Genomic DNA, 18,442 nt, shown 5'->3' with positions numbered 1-18,442 from the left:
CAAGCAGAGTGTTGATCAAAGTCCAGCCCGACGCGTTTCGTGCTGTGGCGCACTTCTTCATGGGCTATCGGCTGTCTATTCGATCAGGGGCGGCTCTAGGCTCATGGCGGCCCTGGGCAGGAAGTGTAGGTAGGGGGCCCTGGAAGAGGGGGGCGGAGCACCCCGGAGCTCAGGAAGGGGGTCATGGTGTTTGGAAGTGGAACAGAGCCGGAGGCGCCAAATCCCTGCCACTGGGGCCGCCACACAAATATGTATCCATCCTCAGAATATTAATATATTAAGGATATATATTGGCTTGTGGCGGCCCCTGGGGTTTGGTGGCCCTGTGCAGGTGCACAGCTTGCACATGCCTAAGGCCGGCCCTGATTCGATGAACTCTACATGGGCGGGTAACATTTATCTTTACAGGTGTCCTGAAAACAGCCATCCGTAGCATTCATCGAATAGACAGCAGTTCAGTGTATCCCCTCCTACAAGTGAAGCAAGGCCAGAGGCAGCAATATCGGAGGAGCCCACAGCCCCACCGAGTGGGAGTAGCCACCAATACAAACTGAGGCCCAACCCGCCGCCTAGCCAGAGGCTCAATGACCTAGTATGTGCCCAGGTGGGGATGGTCCCTGCCATTTAATGTTGGATGGGATGTACTGAGCCACTCTGGCTTTTCAGTGAGCCCTGACGTCCGCACGCCACCCTGGGCTGTGCGCGACTGAGGTAATAAATAAATGGGAATGAACCGCTCGTTGTTTAGTCCCGACCAGTTGGGGGGGGGGGGGGAAGAGTGTGTGTTATGCTTACCTGTGTGTGTGTGTGTGTTATGTGTGTGTGAGTGTGTTATGCATGTGTGTGTTTGTATGTATGTTTGTATGTATGTATGTGTATGTGTGTGGTCTTTTCACCCTCGACCCTGAGCCCCAGCATCCCTTCCCCTAGTACAAATACCTCATTTGCCATAGAAAAGAGAGAACTATTCTCATAAAGACACACAGAAGTTAGGCCAACTAAACTTACCATTACTGTAGAATGTCCCTGTTGAACACGGTGTGCACAGAGAGATGTTCACCGCACTGCAGTTGTCTTCTACGGTTGGAACTGGGGATGTGGCGTTGATGGTGGATGTGGCGTTGATGGTGGATGACGGCTCAGTAGTGGTCAGCTGGCAAACAACCAGACCTGAAAGGAAACCTGTACGTTAGTTCTGAAATATAGAGCCATAACCCTCCTCCTCTCCTCCCCACATTTATGCATGCAGCAATCCACACACATCTGAATGTGTAGTGTCTATGCAGATGCACAGAGGATAGTATGTCATTTAACACCAATGATGAGTCTGGGGAAAGGTCTTCGCTCAAAGGCGAAGGCTCGAGTGGGTCCTAATGCAGCTCCCTAAAACGGTAACAAGAGGCATATTGCTCTCTGTGGATTTGTTTATATGGTTTATGACAGGCCCGTTAGTGCCTTAACAAAAAAAAACAAGCATTTAACTGGAATCTTTGCACAATGTGTTAAACATGTGTAGTCCAATAAAAATCACACTCAGCAGGTCTAAGGGGTCTTAAGAGAGGTTTCTTCTGTAAAGTAGATGTAACGTTCAATCAGTGCGTCATTCACACATTATAGGTCGGCTGGTCAATGGCAAGATTGTTGCTTCGCGTTAAGTCACTCGCAGTGTTCAGCTAACAACGGGTCACAATACCTGAATATCTATTAGCTTATTTGTGGGTGTCTGTATCGGTTAACCTGTGTGCCTTTCTGCTGTGCATTCTCCAGGGTGGTGTGTCTATCGGACTCTTAGTCTTTTTGAATGACTGTGTGTGGGTAATGTTGGTTTGTGTGAACACATGCGTGTAGGTGGCTTATACAGCCGCGTGTCTGAGCATCTATCAGCCCATCTTGGGGGGTCTACAACACCACAATTTTCAGGACTCTTTTCAATTTACTCATTTAAATTATTATATAGGGATGAAAGTCATCACCACCTGGATGAAGAAGAGCTGCCTGAAACTCTGAGCAAACAGAAGTCCTTATCCTTGGCTCCACCCTCTCCACATGGGATGACACCTGGTGGCTCCCTGCCCTTGGAAACCCACCCCACCCCAACTGAACACGCACGAAACCTCGCCATCATCCTTGACTCATCGCTCACGATGAACCACCAGATCAATGCCGTATCCTCTGCCTATTTCAACACCCTCCGCGTACTAAGAATAACACTCAGATGGATCCCATCTGGACACAGAAAAATGGTTATGCACACCCTCATCAGTAGCAGACTGGACTACGCCAATGCCAGAATCAACAAGAAACTACTCTGCAAACTCCAGAACGCCGCAGCCAGACTGATCCTAGACATCCCCAGTCACAACCACATCACCCAACACCTCCGCGATCTCCCCAGGCTCCCCATCAAAAGAAGAATAACCTTCAAGCTCCTCACTCACACATACAAGGCCCTCCACAACATCGTACAAACATACCTAAACAACCGCTTCTCCTACCACGCACCCAAGAGACACCTCCGATCAGCCGACCTCTCTCTGGCCATCCCACACATCTACAAGACCAGAACAGGAGTAAAGTCCTTCTCCTACCTCACAGCCAAGGCCTGGAACGATCACCCCCTCCACCTCCGGTAAGTCCCTACATTGCTCCTGTTAAGGAAGGACTTCAAGACCTGGCTCTTTGGATGACCCCAGCACTCAACCCGCCCCCCACTACCAATAGTGCATTCAGCGTCTTGCAGGTTAGTAGCTATGCTCTACAAACCTGATTGATTGATTATTACTAATATGTGCAGGCTTTCTTTTGTAAACTATTTTATTAGTGTTTTTCTTTTACATACAAGTCAACATTTAGCAGTACCATCAACAGCAGAACTTTCCACAGGCTTTTTATGTTACAAAAATTCATTACTATACTGCTAGGGGATTCTATACAGATAGGATAACCAAGGATGCTTCCATATTAGGCCTAGACCCTCTCCTCTCGGAGGTCCACTATTCTGCAGCGATTGCCCCCCTATCTCCCAATGCTTTGGGGGCACCCTAGAACAGCATACAGCAGCAACTCAGTCTACAAGCATTCATTCCAGCAGCCCAATTGGTGATGCTCCGGGCACTGTTTCCATTGTTGAGAGATGTTTCTCGCCACAATTTAAGGAATGCTTTCTCAGGCCTGATGGCCCACATTAGTCTAAGATGTTCAGTAAGCCTCAGTGGGGAAAAGATTGATAGGGTGATTGGGGACTTCCTTGAACATTCTTCCTGCTGACCACTACAGCCCCAAGACAATACTGCAATTCCACACCATATTGAGAAGGTCTCCCTCTTCTGTGTGGCATCTGATGCATAGTGGGGAGCGATTTATGTCTATCTAAAATTGCAGCTGTCTAGTGTAGATAGTTTGGTGCAGATCTTTAAACTGGAATAACCATCATCTTTAGTATATTGCAATCTGTTTCCAAGCTAGACCCGGGAATGTCATATGTCATCCTGTATACCTCTGAGACTATTCCACAGGATCGCATCGATTTAGCAAGTTTCACTTCTAAAGGAGTTTGTTCAGGTAGACTTCCTATATTGGAAAGGTATTGGGTGAGGGAATGTCAGTCATAGGTATTGGAAGAACTGGGTTCAGATGAGCACAAATTCCTCTTTTAAAAGGGGCCACAGAACAGGCAGGCTTGACTGGGCCCAAAGGTGGTGGTTAAGGCTTTTTAACCCTGATGTCCCAGGACACAACCTACTATGGATCCTGCTCAACTGGGCCAAGTACCCCATATACACTCGCTAGCTGTGGTCGAGATAGCAAGGCTCTCTAGGCAGGGAGTAGAGGTGTAGATAAAGGTCGGTGAATACAACTTATATCTCAAAGTGCGAACAGTACCAACAATAAATCAATGTCCAGACAAATACTTGCCTTTCTGAGAAAAAGCAGCATTTTATTTCAAACCCTACACATGCAAAGGAATACTATATTCAAGTGCAACAACAAAAAAACCTTTAAGTCGGGGCTCTAGTTGTTGTCTGGTAAATCCCTGTCCCACCATCCTTAATGTGGGGTTATTTCCCATTCATTGGTGGCCGCATCCAGGGAATGCTCACTATTACGCTGTTCTCAAGAGTTCTCCTCGGACTTCAGGATTTAGTCAAAAACGAGTCCCTTGGATACCACAGGCCCAGTTGCGGTTTTACCAGCTCTGGTGGTATGAAAGTGTGCGAGTGCCCTCTCCGTGGGTGCTACTGAGTTTAAAATCCTGTTCGGTGAAGACAGGTCGAGCGGCAGGCTCCCTCCTCTGAGCAGCCTTGCTGGCTCGTCCAGCGATTGGAACTGCTCCCTCCCAGGCTACTCGCGGTAAGGCAACTCTTCTCCTAACAAAATATCTCTCCTCTCATCATGGGTGGCAATACCCCAATCTTAAGCTCCTCCTGGAGCGTTTCCACTAGTTTGTCGGTTACCTGATTGGGAAAGGTCTGGTACAGTTCAGTCAGGAAGCTGTACCGCCTTGGCGTCCTGTTTCTTAGGGCTTCACGTAGCTCTTCTATAAAGAGCTCAAACAAACATGAATTGCCTAAAGTAAAAACAGTTCAAGCCTGAATTAGATAACTAACGCTAAGCAGAGCAATCTCAAATGTAGCCATAAAAACCAAAACCAATGAATAATGTGAAACACGGCAGTGTAACATGCAACTATAGAAAACTCATGTCTAGGAATTTTTGGTACAATTTATGATGTGGCAATGTAACATGGGTAACCTCGCCCAAAAAAACAAATATTGGGTGGTTAAAAAGGGTTTTGTATAAAGACATTAAATTGAAATAATATGTTTTCACACTGTATAATTCCTTATTGAAATAAACTCTTTCTTGTGATAACATCTTAAATATATGTTTATTGATATCTTCCACGTATCAAATTCAGAGGATCTATTGCAATTGGGAAGCATCAATCTATTATGAACTGTCTGGATGTATTTGATCTGCAACCTTAAATCACGTGCAAATGTGGGCCTGTATGATTTTTTTGGGTAATATTCTCTTACTTAATTTCAATATAAGAAGACAAGAACAGCATGAATATAAATCAATTAGAACAAAACAACTCAGTTGGTACCCTTTGTCCAATTCTTAAATAACAAAACGGGTACCATCAACTGTAATGGTTTGATTACTTCAAATAGATAACAAACAACTCTAGGGTGAATGATCAACATAAAAGTACAAAACAATAAATACGACATATCTTTCTCATATCTATAGAGCAATGACTTTAGCACCAAGACATTAAAAAAGGGAACTATAACTATTGTACTTGAAGCAAATCATTTGTTTTAGCCGCAATGAAGGGCTCATAAGTCCACAATTTCTAGGCTTAAAAAATGGAATACAATACAGAAAGAACAAGGAAATCAGAAAAAAGGCTGTGCTAAAACTGAATTGTACCAGCAATCTTGCCTTATCAACCTAGCTTCTCGTACTTCATGTCAGTGGTGCTTCCTCATATAAATAAACAGCTTCATTCATGTCATTCAGAGGTTTGGATTCTGAACCTCATTTTCAAAATCTTAAAAATATTCTAGGTCCTTTCTGTGATAACATCAGTTCCACAATCTCACACCATTCAGGGGTGTGTTCAAAATTTTCCGGAATCTTGAAAAGTGAGCTGTGCAATACGAAAGCACTAGAATAACAATCACTGAGGAGGCAGTGAACAATATCATGGGAGACTGAGGGAAATGCAAAACTAAGTAATTAAACAGCAGAACATTACACGAACCCTGGTACCCAAGAGGGAAGATGCAAATGCGAGGTCAAGATGCAATAACTTGTGACTTGTGGGGTTGCCTGAGGAAGGAGAAAATGGAGTGCCTGTCTGCTGAAGTGTTTCTGGAGGAGTGGATTATGGGCACCTTAAACCGAAGGACCTCAAAGTTATTCTGGATTAAAATGACACCAAAGTCTCTGGCCCTTAGGCTGAAATCTAGAGAATATCCCTGTGCCTTTGTTGCCCGCTTCTTGAACTTCCAACATCAAGATGCAATACTTCAAATTATGCATAAAGGGAGAAAGGTGCAACATGAAGGCCTGGGCATCAGAATATTCCTGGACTCTTGCCAAATTCTGTCAGCTAAAGTCCTTTGAGCCGCTGAAGTGAAAACTTTGCAAGCATAGTGTTGAGTACATTCTTATGGATCTAGCTGAACACAGTCATCTGGAACAGTTAATCACGTTTTACCTCACTAGAAGCTGTGTGGGAGGAATCACACAAGACACCAAGGGCTAACCTACTGAGTAGCACTGAGTATTTTGGATGAAAAAGCAACCTGAAGAAGTGGTTTTAATGAATGATTGTAAAACATTTTTTAACAAATAATTTCCTAGAATTAATTTAAACCGGTTGGCTAAACCAACCTGGTGAATGCCCTTCTTGGTGAAAAACTATTGGTTATGTTTATTTTTCTCTTAAATTTGTTCCCAAGTAACCCATAATGTTTCCCGGCTGCATTCTCCTCTCTTTAAAATCCTCTGCTTACATTTGTCATCTACTTTTAAGAGAGCCTCCACTTAACCTCACCGACCGGACCCATATCCTTGCCCACCCCATATCATCTATTCGCATGCCTCAGTCACCTACTCCCTTTCCCCATCTAGCTACCCCACACTCCCTTCTTTTCACCTACTTACCCTTGTTCCCGGTGGTGTGTGTCTCTAATTTTTCACCACTGCGTTGATAGACAAAAAAAGAAAAAATAAACTACCACAACAATTTTGTACCACAACTTTTTTTTAAAACATTATTCTTACAATTCCTAACATCCTAGGAACTGTATGTTTTTTTTCCCTGGACCTAGATTTCTGACCCAGGCCCAGTATATCTTTACAAAACAATCACGTTATTTTCATCATGAGAACCTTTTCCTCGAAAAGAAAATTTAATTAGTATGATTTGGTCACATTTTATATTATTCATTAATCAAACGGCCACGGTTTCAGACACTTGCCAAGACATCTTGAGGGATACAATGGAACTGTGGCCATAGATACTGCAACAATTTAAAATATTTCAGAGAATGTCCCTAGGAGATACTCCTGGAATACCCTAGACAACTGATGGTGTACCATGAGTGGACAGACGGCATCGGTGTACACTAAGCTGAGGTGGGAGATGTTCCTTTCTCCCCCTCACACTGCTTGGAAGGCATGATGTTCCCTATATTGGACAATATAGGGCTCTACTAGGTGTGGTGCCGATGTTTGGAGTAGTCGTTAGTGTGCAAGAGTGGTCTAGGTGTTCTAGTAACTGTATCCTTTCTTGCATTAGGTTTCCTATAGTATTTAAAAAAAGTTTTATTTCACTTCAAAAAAAGGAATTTCATATATCAGACATTTGTGGTCTAATATTTCTTCAGGTGAAACATTGTTTAATTTTTATACTACTAGTTATTGACTTAAATAGGCACACAGATATTGACTGTCACTATATTGTTTCATAATATAACAGAGCTGTATACCTCATAACTTTATCTGGACTCCTTCACATATCGCATCATATATCCCCAGTAACTCACATATATTAATAATTCAACTGACATCACAGCAAATCAATGGTACGTTATGCAGGGACCAGGTTGGGGTTTGATGCTCTTATGTCCTATGGCTATAGTGTGGTCAGTTACTGTTATGGTTCAATTCTTTGAGTGTGGAGTGAAATTTTGTGGCTCCATGGGGCCATGTCAAACTTCTAAGGAGAGGAAGAGGCAAGCATACCGGATAAAGGCAGTGGCTCAAGGCTGGCCCTTCTACTACATATGGCTTGGACAGAATCACACGTCATGTAAAGACAAGTTAGAGTACCAACATGGGATATACACAGCCTTAATAACTATACCAAACATCAGAGAGCATTAATTTCTGATGTGACAAAAAACATGGCACCTTAGTACTGGTTCAAAAACCTAGTAAACACACTGAGGACCTATGTCCAGGATAAAACTCAAGGCATGAAAATTATCAGCAAGGCAGTTTGAGAGGCTTGCGTAGGCTATGACCTCCATGGGCTACCCTTATGAGTTGGGATTCATTCCCAACAGAAACATGATAAGCAACCTGCAGAGGATAGCACATGTGAGGCATTTTCTCAAAATGGGTGAGCCGGAGGGCTCAGTGGCATCCTTTGATACAGAAAAGGTTTTTGGCTTGGTATACTGGCCTTTCCTATTCATAGTGATGGACCCAAAAAACGTTGTCTCAGATTCATGAGGTGGGCTAAATTACTTTTCTCAAAAGTCACTGCACGGCTGAAGAGTGGGTAATATTTAAATGTAGGATTTATATTCTAAGAGACCACCAATGTTCCCACCTCTATGATTTTAGATACCACAAGTCACTGTTGTGAAAGAATATCCATGTTGGAGAAAAGAAAGATGGTGGATATAACTTCATGTAAGAGCCACTGATGGGGAATTAAGGAATATGGGGAAAACAACATATGTCTAGCATGTATGCCAATAACTACACTGAGTAAAAGTAAAAGTCGGCACAAGGAAGATACAGGAAATCAAGGACTGAAGAGGTACCTTGAAATCTTCAAGTCCTTGTGGTATGTCCCGAGGAGGTCTGGCTTAATTGGGCCAAAACACGTTGACTAGTATATTACAAGGATTTCCTAAATCCTTTTATACTATGGAACACTTGAATTGATTCTAATTAATTTTTGGATCGGAAATCAACAGAACAGTCCCTGATTTTTGCCAACTCTAGGAATAATGGAACTACCGCGGAGTGGAATTTGGACACTGAAATTAGGCTGAGACGTTATTGCTAGAAAAAAGATAATCAACAAGGACTGCAGACGAATTGTAAACCGTAAATTTGAGAAATAAATGTCATAATTTTTCTGACTTTATCCTCATTCGAATTGTTTGTGTGTTATGTTGTGATACTTGTAGGTTAATCACAAAAATTGAGTTTATATTTAAATGTATACATTCCACCAAAGTGTGCCACACCACTATTGTTGTGCTTAGAAATGGATTTTTAAGTAACCCCTATAGGGAACCGTTCATATTGTGATGGTAAAGAGAACATTACTAACTCAGACTTGGAGACTTGCTCTCAGGACAAAGCTAGACTGCCCCCGGTCACTGCTTCTCTTTGCTCTGGACACAGACCCACCATCCAGAACCCAGAGAAAGGAAATGGCCAAGGAAATTCATACTGGAGATATGACATGTGGCATCTGGTTGACATAGTGAATATGACAGACCAAGAGGAATTTACTCCGGGATTGCTTGAATTATTAGGAGAATTTGGACACCTTTCTGGCTTTAAGATCAACTAGTCCATGTACCACTTATTCCCATTCAGAGCCCTGGTATGTGTTGGTAAGGCAGCGATTGCTCTGTTAGCTATGCTGTGTCAGATCAGAGCCCTGAGGTACCCGAGGATAAACAATGCACAAGGTCAATATAAAACTGAAAATAGGCAGAGTGGTGAATGTAGTGTGGAGGTCTGTGTGCTGTCACTGTTGTTGATAGGACAGGTAGCACTGGTCAAGACGGTGATAATGCCCAGCTGCCTCTATGTTCTACAGACCACAAAATGCCTCATCTCAAGCAGCCAATTTGTTGACTTGGACAAAATGATTACTTATACTGTGCACGAAAAATCAACATGGGTGTTTATCCAATTATTTCACCTGGTAAACCACAAGGAGGTAATCGCAACGGCAAGGAGTCAAACAAAGAGTCATCTGAAAAGTGTGTACTTGTGTAATAATTGAATTAGTCCAAAGATCAAAAAGTGATATCAAGACTCATCCTTCTGCAATGGTCAACATCTTTCACAAAGAGAATAAGAAAGACAAGGAGATATTACCGCGGTACCAGCTGACAGGCGAGGAGGGGAATGTGTCAAAGCGTTCAGGCGACTTGAGACTTAGACTGCAAGATACCTAATGGGCTAAAAGCAGACAAAGAGTTACATGCTGGTCTTTGAGGCTACTCTTGGAGAGGCTCCATGTGTAAATATGTGATTTTGAGGAATCATTGAATTAAGCAGGCGTTCTCTCTATGTGTTTGCTTTAATTTCTGAAGCATATAAAAAATCCTTTTGTTTGGAACACTATGTCCAGACTCAATGACATTTCTAAATATGAAATGAGTAATGGCAATATATTTACAATGGTGTCAGCCCACTGGAGCTTCACTGGTTGTAAATTATGCACAACATTATAGCACTTTGTGTTCAGGGGCATGGAAAGTAGCCCGCTTGGGCTTGATTGGGTATATAAAATGCACAAGATTAAGGCACTTTAGTTTATTTATGCGTTAATACAGTGCTATAAGATTAAATTGTCAAATAGTCCACTTGGGCTTGATTGACAATATACACAACATCAAGGCGCTTATCTATGCGTTAAGCCAAAAAATGAATTTAGCAAACAGCCCAGTTGTGCTTGATATGGTGCATAATATGCAAAAGATTTAGGCACTTTTAATCATGTGTGCATACAGTGTTATTAAATCACCACAATCGTGTGGGAGTGTATACCATGTACAGGGATTTGTGAATAGAAGTTGTGCCAAATGTGAAATGCAATCATACAGAAAATTAAGCGGACACACTGATCATAATTTAATTATAGGCATTTTTGTTCCAGTCAACAAAAAAATTAATTGGAGTCAAAAGACTTTTTTCCATAGCCATGATGAAATAGTATAAAAGCAAATCAAAAAAGCGCACTAAAGCACACTTGCTGGGAGTGCTGGCTCTTTCTTCATGAAGAGGAAATCGTAGTTTTTTGTTAAAAAGAGCGCGCTTGCTGAGCACAATAGGTGCTGAGATGCACACCGTCACCTTACAAAGAACTTTAGTGGATTGCTTAGAATGTCAACAAGCCCCCCGCCTTACCTAAGAGGAGACAGAGTGTGGATGCGACAACATTGGCGGTAATGAGGCAGTCGAAGGACGCTGTAGGTACACGCAAGCTGCGTGGAGCAAGGAAGAGGCAAGCGGGAACCGCAGCAGTGAGTGGATTGGTACTGATGCGTTTGGTAGTGCGTTGTTCACCTTGAAGCAAGCACTTTGGCAATATCAGAACCAGTGTATAAGATGTAATGGCTGAGGATGAACTTAATGTGAGGGAGAGAGCAGAAGAGGAGTTGTTTAATAAAGGGCACAAGCGGAGGAGAAGGGAAAGCAATCAGTACTAACACAGGGAACACTCTTCAACAGCTGTTCTCTTCAATTATCGAGACAGGAAGTATCCAAATGGTGGGAGTCGAAATCTCTGCAGAAATATGTGGAGGTTGGGAGGCTCCCAAGAGGCCTGAGAATAATAACTACCCCAAGCTACGAGCGCCCATCCCATCACCAATTAAGGAATGGGCACAACACAATAATGAAAGCTCTCAAGGAATGTTGAAAAACCTTATGAAGTATGCAGAGATTGACAGAATGATCCTACAGAAAGAGATGGAAACCGTAAAGGAAAATTTAGAAAGAAAACCAATAATGATACAATTTATAAACTCAGAAAATAAATGCAAGAAAAGCTGAAGAAACATGAAGAGGAGATCAAATTGAAAAAAGCAGGGAAGCTTGAACGTGCACGCCTAGACTACGAAAGGGGTCAAATATCTACTTTTGCAATACGCCTTGAAAATCTAAGGAAGCAACGACTTAATGAGCACAATTGGACAGGACAAGAAGCCTCCTTAAGTGACATCAGTTCAGATGTAAGTTCGGATCCGGAGCAAGTAAATACAAGCAGAGGCAATGAACATCCACTCCCAACCTTCAATCTCAGACGAGTTCAGGTTTTTAACGTGACCAACCATCGACCAGGGAGCGGGAAAGGAAGAGGTAGGGAAAGCGCAAAATGCGGCACAGAAGAGGGGGTGAAGGAAAGCACAAATGTAGGCTGCTCCAACACAAGACAGCAGCTAGGAGCAGCAAGAAATTAACAATGAACTACATACAGCAATACATTTAACAGAGACTACTTTGTCATTAGCAGAGACACAACTATTGACTCCTAGACTGTCCTTTTGTCAGGAATCAAATTTTTATTATGTACAGTCAAGGGTAGATGTATATTAGTTTCATGAGCCTAAGTGTCCTAATGAACAGTTTGAAGAACGTAAAAGGAAAGGTCTCAACCCTGGATCCAAGCCACCCAGAACCCTGAGGAAAGGAGTAATTTACTGGCCCACGAAGACCCCGACCGACCCGCCTGACGTACTCCGCCGCCACCCTCATCGCACTCAACACCGGCCGACTCCCAGATTGCCACCAAGCCACACCACGACGCACCCACGGACCTTTCTGTTGCCACGCCTGCAAATTCACCTGCATCCGGACCTGCCTCGCACCAGCACCCGCCAAGTCGTACACCAGCAGCACCCACCTCAAGTGCATCCTGCTCAACACCCGCTCCGTCCACAGACACGCCATCGAACTCTGGAACCTCCTAGACACCATAGCCCCTGACGTTGCCTTCCTCACGGAGACCTGGATGAACGCCTCTTCAGCTCCCGACATCGCCATCGCCATCCCAGAGGGCTACAAGATCGTCCGGAGGGACCGCAACGCTAACCAGATGGGAGGAGGCATCGCCATCATCCACAGGAACACCATCCGTCTCACGACCAGCACCGACAACACCCTGACCACCGCCGAACACCTGCATTTCCAGATCCACACCGACCCGAACACCACCCTCAGAGGCACCCTGATCTACCGACCCCCGGGACCACGCATACAATTCAGCGAGGACATCGCCGACTTCGTTAGCCCGCATGCCCTCCCCTCCGCCGACTACATCCTCCTGGGGGACCTCAACTTCCATCTGGAGAACAACAACGACCGCAACACCAGCACCCTGCTCGACAACCTCGCCAATCTTGGACTCAAGCAGCTGGTGTCCACCCCCACCCACCTCGCCGGACACACACTCGACGCAGTCTCCTCGAGCACAGACATCGACTTCAGCCACGCCACAGAGCTGCAATGGACGGACCACAGCTGCGTCCACTTCACCTTCAAGAGAACGACGACCCACCACCACCAGCAACAGGCCGCCCGCAGAAGCTGGAACAAGATCACAGCAGACCAGCTCGCCACCTCCCTGAGCCAGCACCCTCCTGCCAGCTCAGCAAACCCCAGCCAGGCCGCCGACAACCTCACGAAGTGGATCAGCATCTGCGCGGACGAGCTCGCCCCGATGAGGACCCCGCCCAGCAGACCCGGCAGCAAGAAAGCCCCGTGGTTCACCGACGAACTCAAGAGCTCCAAGAAGAACTGCCGAGCCCTCGAGAAAGTCTGGAGAAGGGATCCTACACCGGACAACAGGACCACCTTCAAGCTGGCCACCCGGAAGCACCACCAGCTGATCCGCGCCGCCAAGAAAACTGCATTCAAGGACCGGCTGGACAACAACGCACACAACTGCAAGGAACTCTTCAACATCGTGAAAGAGCTATCCAACCCCAGCGCAGGAAACAACGACATCACCCCATCGCAAGACCTCTGCAACTCCCTCGCTTCATACTTCCACAACAAGATCACGGACATACACAACAGCTTCAACAACCAACCAACGCACACCAAGACCGAACAACCACCCCCCACCACCACCCTCCACGCCTGGACCCCGATCAGCACCGAAGACACCATCCACACGATCAACTCCATCCACTCCGGATCACCGACCGACCCCTGCCCTCACCACGTCTTCAACAAGGCCGACGCCGTCATCGCACCCCACCTGCGAGACATCATCAACACATCCTTCGACACCGCCACCTTCCCTGAGAGCTGGAAGCACGCCGAACTCAGCGCTCTACTCAAGAAACCCACAGCGGACCCCACCGAACTCAAGAATTACCGCCCCATCTCGCTCCTCCCGTTTCCAGCCAAAGTCATCGAGAAGACCGTCAACAAGCAGATGGCCGCCTTCCTCGAGACGAATGGATCCCTCGACCCCTCACAGTCCGGCTTCCGAGCCAATCACAGCACCGAGACCGCCCTCCTCGCCGCCACCGATGACATCCGAGCCCTGATGGACAACGGAGAAACAGCGGCCCTCATCCTCCTAGACCTCTCCGCGGCATTCGACACTGTCTGCCACCGCACCCTAGTACAGCGCCTCAGCAACGTCGGAATCCAGGACAAGGCGCTGGAATGGATCATCTCCTTCCTCGACGGTAGAACACAGAGAGTCCGATTACCACCGTACAAGTCAGAGGCCTCCAAAGTCATCTGCGGCGTCCCTCAAGGATCCTCGCTGAGCCCCACCCTCTTCAACGTCTACATGAGCCCCCTCGCGGCCATCGCACGCCAACACAACCTCAACATAATCTCCTACGCCGACGACACCCAGCTGATCCTCTCCCTGACCAACGACCCCGCCGCCGCCAGAGCCAACCTGCACGAAGGGATGAAAGAGGTAGCCGAGTGGATGACGACCAGCCGCCTGAAACTGAACTCTGACAAGACGGAGGTCCTCATCCTGGGCTCTTCACCCTCCGCCTGGGACGACTCCTGGTGGCCTCCCGCCCTGGGCACCGCACCCAAACCGACAGACCATGCACGCAACCTGGGCTTCATCCTGGACTCCTCCCTCTCCATGACCAGGCAAGTCAACAACGTCTCCTCGGCTTGCTTCAACATCCTACGCATGCTACGGAAGATCTTCTGGTGGATCCCCACCGAGACCAGGAAGACCGTCACCCAGGCCCTCGTCACCAGCCGACTGGACTACGGCAACGCCCTCTACGCCGGTACCACCGCCAAGCTCCAGAAGAGACTCCAGCGGATCCAGAACGCCTCAGCCAGACTCATCCTCGACATCCCACGAACCAGCCACATCTCCGGACATCTGAGAGACCTTCACTGGCTCCCCGTCAACAAAAGAATCACCTTCCGCCTCCTCACCCACGCACACAAAGCCCTACACGACCAAGGCCCGAGCTACCTCAACAGCCGGATCAACTTCTACGCTCCCAAACGCCACCTCCGATCAGCCAACCACGCCCTCGCCGCCGTCCCCCGCATCCGAAGAGCGACTACAGGAGGAAGGTCCTTCTCCTACCTGGCCGCCAAGACCTGGAACTCCCTCCCGACCGACCTGCGCCTGACCCGAGACCACCTCTCCTTCAGGAAGAAGCTGAAGACCTGGCTGTTCGAGCAGTAGCGGCACCCCCCCTCCCCCAGCGCCTTGAGACCCTACGGGTATGTAGCGCGCTCTATAAATGTCATTGATTGATTGATTGATTACTGGCAGACAATGTAGATCTCTAGCAACAGCTGTTAGATTTGTCAAATGTGAGTAGTGGAGGAGGGGTGGAGTCCTCAGAATCTCTGGAATGCATGATGGGTTTACATTTGTCAGCAGGGGGCGATTCCCATTTTAGAGCAAAATCCTCTTTTGTCCATACTATGATACAATATAACATAAGACTTTTTTCAGAGGCTCTGGTTAAAGATTTGAAAGCACTGCATGGGCGAAAGAAAAAATCACCTAAGTACAATACCCAGAAGCGCAGCAATACATTAGTAACGAAATTATCGAATGACACTGACTGTGTAATAAGAAAGGCAGATAAGAGTGGCAATGTTGTCCTATGGCCAAGGGAATCGTATCTTGAGGAGGCATGGCAGCACCATTATGACAGGGCAGGTTATGAAAAGATCACAATGACAAAACACGGATACCATAGAACTCGGGGGTGGCATGCAAGAGAGCTGTCGAATGATGATGAACTGAACTTCTTCAAGAACACCTCACCAAAGCTCCCTATTTTTTATTTATTACCCAAGATTCACAAAAATGCTACTAAACCTCCTGGGAGACCCATCATCCCTGCACAAGGTAGTTTATTAGACATCACCTCTAAATTTGTAGATTATACCTGAAATATTTTGTCTCGAGATTTCCCTCATTCCTAAAGGACCCAACTGAATTTTTTAAAAGAATTTTTGATGTTGAGTGGGAGGAGGACATGTTAATGATGACACCTGCCTTCACACAAGTATAGTCCACAAGGATGGACTTAGGACTGCAAGGGATTTGTTTAACCCGTTGTATGCGTTGGACAGCTGGGAGCCGTACGACACCACAGGTGGCATATACGTTGGACGGCTCCCGGCCATCCAAGCACTCATTCACAGGGAAGAGCTGGCTCTCCCCCGAAGCCCTTGTGGATGCTCCCACCAGGGATGGCAGCGGAAGTGACCCCTTCCACATCATCTAATGACGTCAGCGCGCACCATGCGCTGAGGTTTTTAGAGGTTGCCCGACACGCCGGAAGCCATTTGTTTCCAGCTTGCCAAGGGAGAAAGCTAAGTTTCCCCTCGTGGAGGGCGAGGGGTTTGTAACAGAGGCATCGTGGGAATGGAAAGGGTTTTCCTTTCCTCTGATGTCTCTTTGGAGCATTCCTGCTGCACGATCGCGCATGGGGCCGCGATCGTGCAGCAGGAATGCCCACAAGATACGAGGGATTTCTTTTCATCAATTTCGCCAATGTTGGGGAGCAGACCCTTGGGGGAATGGTCGCTCCCCTTTAGGGAACAATTATGTTGCCCATTTCTGCCTCCCTTGGGGGCAGATCGGTTTAGATTTATTATTTGGTATCCCACTAGGCCACTAGAGATTTTTCAATTGTTTTATGTTGGGGAGCAACCCCTTGGGCAATGGTCCCTCCCCTTTAAGGAGTGAATATTTTGGCCATTTCTGCCCCTCTTGTTGCCAGATCAGCTTCATGTGTTTAGGCCAATCTGCACCCAAAGGGGGCAGAAGCCACTTAACACCAGGGATGTCTCAATGTTGTCGGGGAGCGGATTCTTGGGCAATGGTCACTCCCCTTTATGGGGTGAATATTATGGCTGTTTCTGCCTCCCTTGGGGGCAGATCAGCCAGATGTTTTTAGACCCATCAGCCCCCAAGGGGGGCAGAAGTCACTAGCCACCAGGGATGGCTGAAAGTTGTTGTTAGAGAGCGGCCCCTTGGGCAAGGGTCGCTCCCCTTCTTGTGGTGAATAGTTTGGCCGTTTCTGCCCCCCTTGGGGGCAGATCGGCCTCATGTTTTTAGCCCTTCTGCCCCCAAGGGGGCAGAAGCAACTGGATGCCAGGGATGTTAGCTTGCACATGTTGTTATGGATTGGCCCCTTGGGCAAGGGTCGCTCTCCTTTCAGGGGGTGGTTATTTTGGCAGTTTCTGCCCCGGGGCAGATCAGCCTTATGCTTTTAGACCCAGCTGCTCCCTAAGGGGGCAGAAGGCACTGGACGCCAGGTAATTTTTTTGTTGGGCGATATTTTTGTTGTAGGGAATGGCCCCTTAGGAAAGGGTCAAACCCCTTAAGGGGGTAATTTTGGCTGTTTCTGCCCCCCCCCCCGGGGGCAGATCAGCCTTATGCATTTAGGCACACCTGCCCCCCAGGGGGACAGAAGCCACTAGATACAAGGGATGTTGGTTCCACTAAGTTGTTGTTTTTGCGGGAGGCCCCTTGGGAAAGGGTCGCTCCCCTTTTGAGATTGACTGTTTTGGGCATATTTTTAGGCTCATCTGCCCCCCCGAGCTTAGCTGATAGTTTGTGTGTGGACTGGTACATTATTTGCATATGCCAGACTTAGGCCCCGCTCTAGAGCTACCCTGTGGACCCCACAAATCCAGATGAGATAAAGATGTTTATGGGTTTAACTTTTTGGATGGGCTTGATAAGGAAGCTGTCCTAGGCTTCATATTGGTCTACCAGTCCCTTGATGGCAATGGCCATATTTCCCGTACATTATTTGTTATGATTGATTTTTACTTTTGCCTCGGATGCTGCATTTTGTCGATTATGCTTCAGCGTTGCCACAAGATCACCCTGATTGTGAGCATCTTTTTAAGATTATGCCTGTCCTTGATCACTTTGTAGATCGATTGTCAGAGATCTATGATCAAGGGAAAGAAATAGCTATTGAGGAGTCTTTGGTCCTGATCATTGGCAATTTGGTTTTTAGGCAGTACATTCCTAGCAAGAGGGCATGTTATTGATATACATGTATATGTTGTCTGAGAGTAGGACAGAATAGGTCTAGAATTTCCAGGTGAACACTGATAGGGATTCCACTATTTACCCCCCTGGTTGTCCGTTCACTTTTGGAGTTGGTGAGAAAATTGTGTGGGGACTTTGTAGAGGACTTTTTAACAAAGAACACCATTTGTTCTTAGATAACATCTACACTGATGTGTAATTGTATAGGGATTTGTTCAAAGTAGACACTGTTGCTTGTGGTACAATCTGCTCTATAACCATAAAGGTCACCCAAAAGAGCTTGTTTGTAAAAATGCTTGATAGGGGACAGTGTAGTGCCTTGTGAAGTGATGAAGTGCCAGCTGTGAAATTTGTGGACAGGAGGGATGTCTACATGCTGACTACTATCAATGATGAAAGTACTTC

The 18,442-nt window shown here is 46.4% G+C and overlaps 1 protein-coding gene across 1 annotated transcript in view; it reads right to left on the bottom strand.

Annotated features, from left to right (window-relative positions):
• LOC144821490 (uncharacterized) overlaps positions 1-18,442 on the bottom strand; it is a 537,248-nt gene that overhangs the window by 323,081 nt on the left and 195,725 nt on the right. Inside the window, exon 2 of the mRNA XM_078678609.1 lies at positions 1,009-1,170. Within this exon, the coding sequence (XP_078534735.1) occupies positions 1,009-1,170 (162 nt within the window). The remainder of the gene's footprint in view (positions 1-1,008; positions 1,171-18,442) is intronic.

The sequence above is a fragment of the Lissotriton helveticus genome, chromosome 2_2 (assembly GCF_964261635.1).
Source record: "Lissotriton helveticus chromosome 2_2, aLisHel1.1, whole genome shotgun sequence".
NCBI lineage: Eukaryota > Metazoa > Chordata > Amphibia > Caudata > Salamandridae > Lissotriton > Lissotriton helveticus.
This window is presented reverse-complemented; position numbering and strand designations above follow the sequence as displayed.